The sequence below is a fragment of the Nicotiana tabacum genome, chromosome 9 (genome assembly GCF_000715075.1).
Source record: "Nicotiana tabacum cultivar K326 chromosome 9, ASM71507v2, whole genome shotgun sequence".
NCBI lineage: Eukaryota > Viridiplantae > Streptophyta > Magnoliopsida > Solanales > Solanaceae > Nicotiana > Nicotiana tabacum.
Window position 1 is genome coordinate 21,339,638 of NC_134088.1, and position 5,252 is coordinate 21,344,889.

The following is a 5,252-nucleotide window of genomic DNA, read 5'->3' on the forward strand; positions in this document are numbered from 1 at the left end:
ATCAATATAAGCTATAGGAATTATTCCAAATTATAAAGCAAAGATCTTAAACAAAAGACAAAAATTAACCCAAAAAGTCAACCCCGGGCCCACATCTCAAAATCTAACAAAATTTATAAAATTCGAATAACTATTCAACAACAAGTCCAATCATATCAAAATCATCTAATTCCGACCACAAATTGCCTTTCAAATTCCCAAAATTTGGTCTATGAAGTTTCACAAAAACACTAATTAAATGACAAAAAATCAATGGATTCACGTATAATAGCTAAATCCGAGTTAGAATCACTTGACTCGATGATTTCCTTGAAAATCCCTATAAAAAATGCCAAAAGCTGACCTCTATAGGTCCAAAAGATGAAGAATGAAATAAAACCTTCGTTTTTGAAATTTAACAATGCTGCCTAGTTATCCTCTTTCTCGATCGCGAACAAACCCTCACGATCGCGGAGAACAATTCTCCTCAGCTCAAAAATAACACTACGCGATCGCGTGATTACAGTCACGAACGGGATGGCAGGACCTCCCAAAGCTACGCGATTGTGGACAACACCACGCGAACGCGAAAAACAATGCTCGCCTCAACATTGACCCTACTTCCTTATACGCGAACGTGGTCCGGTGCACGCGTTCGCGATGAACAAGCTCAACAACCTTCGCGATTGCATCACTGACTTCGCAGACACGAAGAGTAAAATTCCAGAAGTCCTCAAAGTCCCTTCGCAATTGCGGACCTTTCCTCGCGATAGAGGAACTTTCCTCGTGATCGCGATGATGGAAACCACAACACAAAAATCAGCAATCCCATTCCAAGAACAATTGGTCCGAACTTAATCTGAAACGCACTCGGGGCCTCCGGGACCTGGTCCAAACATACTAATAAGCTCTAAAACATGATATGAACTCGCTCGAAGCCTCAAATCACATCAAACAATAAAACAACGAATCACACATCGATTCAAGTCTAATAAACTTATGAACTTCTAACTTCTAAAACTAATGCCAAAACATACCAAACCAACTCCAATTGACCTCAAATTTTTCACACAAGTAATATTTGACCCAACGGACCTACTCCAACTTCCGAAACGAAAATACAGACCCAATATTAATAAAGTCAAACTACGTTCAACTCTTTCAATTTAGGCTTCTAACCTTGGGACTAAGTGTCCCAATTCATTCCAAAACATCCCCGAAACCAAACCAACCACCACGACAAGTCACATAACAACAAACGAACATAAAATATAAAGTAAATGTGGGAATCAGGCTTCAATACTCAAAACAACCGATCGGGTCATCATAGTACTTGAGTGAATATTCTATAACTTGCCCTGAATGTGCTTCAAGGAGAAATTTTAAGTTTGCTTGGTTTGAAAGATGATTGTAGGCTTTCCTTGGACCGTTTGAGCTTTCAATTTCCACCCTATGTTTGTTATCCCTAGTAAACCCCTTTGAGCCTTTAGCCTTTCTCTGTTGATAACCATGCTACAAGCCTTTACCCGTTTTGAACATGATCCTCTCTTGGCACCCGAACTCTCCTAAGTACTAATATGTAGTAAGTGGCTCAAAGCTTAAGATTGGGGAAAAGTTGAGAAATCTAAAAGTGGTATCAACGCATTAAAAAGAGAGAAAACCTCTTTCTCCCTATATCTGCTATCGGCGCAAGTTAAGCAAACGCACACCGATCGCGGCAGCCATGGCCAGAGGGCGAGGACAACCGAAGAAACAAGCAATTGTAACAGTGGGAAGCTCAGTCAGTGCTAGGGTGATAGCTAAAACCCTAGAAAATGGTAGCGAACAACGAGTGATTACACCTTTGGCAACTCAATTTCCACCTCTATCTCCGCTGATTTCGGCAAGCAAAATGACCACCGGAGCTAAGAAATTGAACTTAAGTGAACCTCTGAAGCTGCAATTGATAGGAATTAATGAGCAACAATAATCAACGCAGATCAAACAACCAGATTTGAGGAAACCTGAGCAGACAACAAAGGACCAAGCTCAGATCCCACCTAGTCTGGGCTATTCAATCGGAATCGTGCAGCAACTAACAGTATGTCACTCGATTACATATCACCAGAATTGGTTGAAGATAGTCTAATGGTCAAGCTTGATAAGGAAGAAACGAATAGGGAAGCTGATAAATAGAAGGCTGCTTTAGTAGTATATGTGATAGGTGAAACACCAGGCTATAACTATATGAAACGATATGTGGCTCAAAATTGGAATATGGTGGCAGAACATGAGGTGTATTATCACGAAGAAGGCTATTATATTATTAAATTCTAATCGATAGTAGATATGAATGAAGTACAATATGCATGTTCATATAGCATCAACAACAAACCTATGATATTGAAACAATGGTGTCCAGAGTTTGATTTTAATGTTGAGTTCCTTACTGAACTGCCTTTGCGGGTTAAATTTCCTAGCCTACCTACGAGTTGCTGGAGCCGGGATTCATTGAGCAGGATAGCTAGTGTGATTGGAGTGCCAAAGTATGCAGATGAATGTACAACAAAGCAAACCAGAATCTCATTTGCTAGAATTCTTATAGAGGTCAATGTCACCAAGCCACTACCAGATAAAGTTACTGTGATAGATCCATTAGGGAAAACATTACAACAATCAGTAGTATTTGAATGAAAGCCAGATTACTGTGAATAATGCCTAATGATAGGGCATAACTGTATAAAGAAGAAAATGAAGGATTTAAAAAAGGAAGAACATATGAATAACAACATTCAAAAGAAGAAGAAATGACCTAAGAAGGTGGTGCAAACCTGGGTACCAAAGGAGGATAAAAGAGATTCAACTGAAGCTAATGATGAGCTGAAGGAAGCTAAGTATGCAGCAGCCACTAAAAAAGCTCAATAACCAAAAGAGAGAGTAGATACAGAGGAATTGAACCCACACGCTAAAGAGAAGCAATTACTAAAAGGGAAGGCATCCAAAGAAATCAATGGTCGATATGTAAATCAACTGACTGAGGCTGTTATTCTAGTGAGAAATGAATTTGATATACTGCAATGTGAAGATAATGTGATGACACAACTCCTACCTATTGATATAGGTGGGGGATTTATATGTCATCATTAATATCATGGTTAATATGGAATATGAGGAGAATAAATAATAGATATAAACAGAAAGAATTAGCTATGTATCCCAAAGAAAACAGAGTTAAAATAGCAGGATTAGTGGAGACAAGGGTGAAAGATCATAGAGTACAAACAATATATAATAAAATTGCCCCGGGTTGGGGATTTGAAAACAATTATAATCATGTACATAATGGTAGGATTTGGTTACTCTGAGAAAATAATACTTACAAGATTGAAGTTCTGAAGAAAGAAGCATAGCTTATTCATTGTAAATTGATGAGCAGGAATCAACAAATAGACTGTGAAATGACAATAGTCTATGGATACAATATAGTGGAGCAGAGAAAAGATTTATGGCAGCAATTAGGTAATTTTTCTCAAGCAACAACTAAACCATGGATTATTTGGGGAGATTTCAACTCTATCTTGAGTCCACAAGATAGATTGAAAGGAGCAACAATTACTACCTATGAGCTCAAAAGGCAAGCTCCAATCCGGTGCGGTAATGATATGAGTAGTAGTCAACTTGAACTTAAGCAACTCGAATGCCTTCATGCAATCTTCATTGAAATAGAACTTGGCATCCTTCTCCAAACGTTTACACAAAGGGTTTACCACCTTAGATAACTCTTTGATGAATCGGCGATAGAACCCTGCATGACCCAAAAAGCTCCTCACTCCCTTCAGGGATGTAGGGGAGGGAGTTTGGAGGTCACCTCAACTTTGGCCTTATCAACCTTAATACCATACTTTGAAATCTTGTGATCGAGGACAATGCCTTCCTCGACCATGGAGTGACATTTCTCCCAATTCAAAACCAAGTTAGTTTCTTCAGATCTTGACAATACCTTGTCCAAGTTGTTCAAGGAATCATCAAAAGAATTCCCAATGACGGATAAATCGTCCATGAAGACCTCAAGAATATCTTCCACCATATCGGTGAAACTAGCCATCATACACCGTTGTAAAGTTGCCGGTACATTACATAACCCAAATGGCATCCTCGATAATGCAAAGGTACCATATGGATAAGTGAAAGTGATCTTCTCTTGGTCCTCAGGAGCAATAAGAATCTGATTGTAGCCGGAGTATCCATCCAGGAAGCAATAAAAAGCACGTCCGACCAACCTATCTAACATTTGATCAAGAAATGGAAGCGGAAAATGATCTTTCCGAGTGACTTTGGTGAGCTTCATATAGTCTATGCACACTCTCCACCCGGTGACAGTTCTTGTGGGGATCAATTCATTCTTGTCATTATTAATCACAGTCATGCCCCCTTTCTTTGGGACACATTGCACCGGAGAAGTCCATGAACTATCGGAAATGGGGTAAACAACCCCGGCATCCAACCACTTTATGATCTCCTTCTTCTCTACCTATTGCATTGCTTCATTCAATATTCTTTGATGCTCCACGGAGGGTTTGGTATCCTCCTACAAAATAATCTTTTCCATGCAAAAGGTGGGGCTTATACCCTGAATATCCGCCAATGTCCAACCTATCACTTTCTTCCTCTTTTGGAGCACCACTAAAGTAGAATCTACCTGCACATTAGTCAAGCAAAAGGAAAGAATAACAGGTAAAGTAGAACAAGGGCCAAGAAACTCATACCTGAGATGTAAAGGCAAAGGCTTTAACTCCAAAGTGGGAGGCTCCTCGATTGAGGGCTTTGTTGGAGGAGTCTTCTGATCCACAAGATCTAAGGACAATTTTTGGGGTTCATAAGTATATGACCCCATCCTTGCAAAGCATTTACACATTCCACAAAGCCTTCCTTCTCATCATTATCATGATTGAGCAACACAGCTTCCAAGGTATCCTCAACATTCATCACAACAGTAGTATCATCAACAATTACTTCGATCACTAAATCCACGAATGAAAAAACTTCGTTTCTATTTGGTTGCCTCATCGATTCGCACACATGGAAAACCAACTTTTCGTCACCCACCCGGAAAGTGAGCTCACCAGCTTCCAAATTAACAAGAGCCTTCCCCGTAGTAAGGAAAGGTCTACCCAAGATTGATCAACACAACTTCCAAGGCATCCTCAACATTCATCACAACACTAGTATCATCAACAATTACTTCGGTCACTAAATCCACGAATGAACAAACTTCGTTGCTATTTGGTCTTTGT

General features: G+C 39.6%; 1 protein-coding gene across 1 annotated transcript; it reads right to left on the minus strand.

The window, feature by feature from the left end:
- Positions 1 to 2,660: 2,660 nt before the first annotated feature.
- On the minus strand, positions 2,661 to 5,025 carry LOC142163815 (uncharacterized). Its single transcript, XM_075220959.1, has 5 exons — positions 4,870 to 5,025; positions 4,612 to 4,657; positions 4,132 to 4,242; positions 2,790 to 2,866; positions 2,661 to 2,693 (listed from the first exon to the last, which is right to left on the minus strand). Exons 1-5 carry the CDS (start codon positions 5,023 to 5,025, stop codon positions 2,661 to 2,663), a joined length of 423 nt encoding a protein of 140 aa, XP_075077060.1.
- Positions 5,026 to 5,252: the final 227 nt, after the last annotated feature.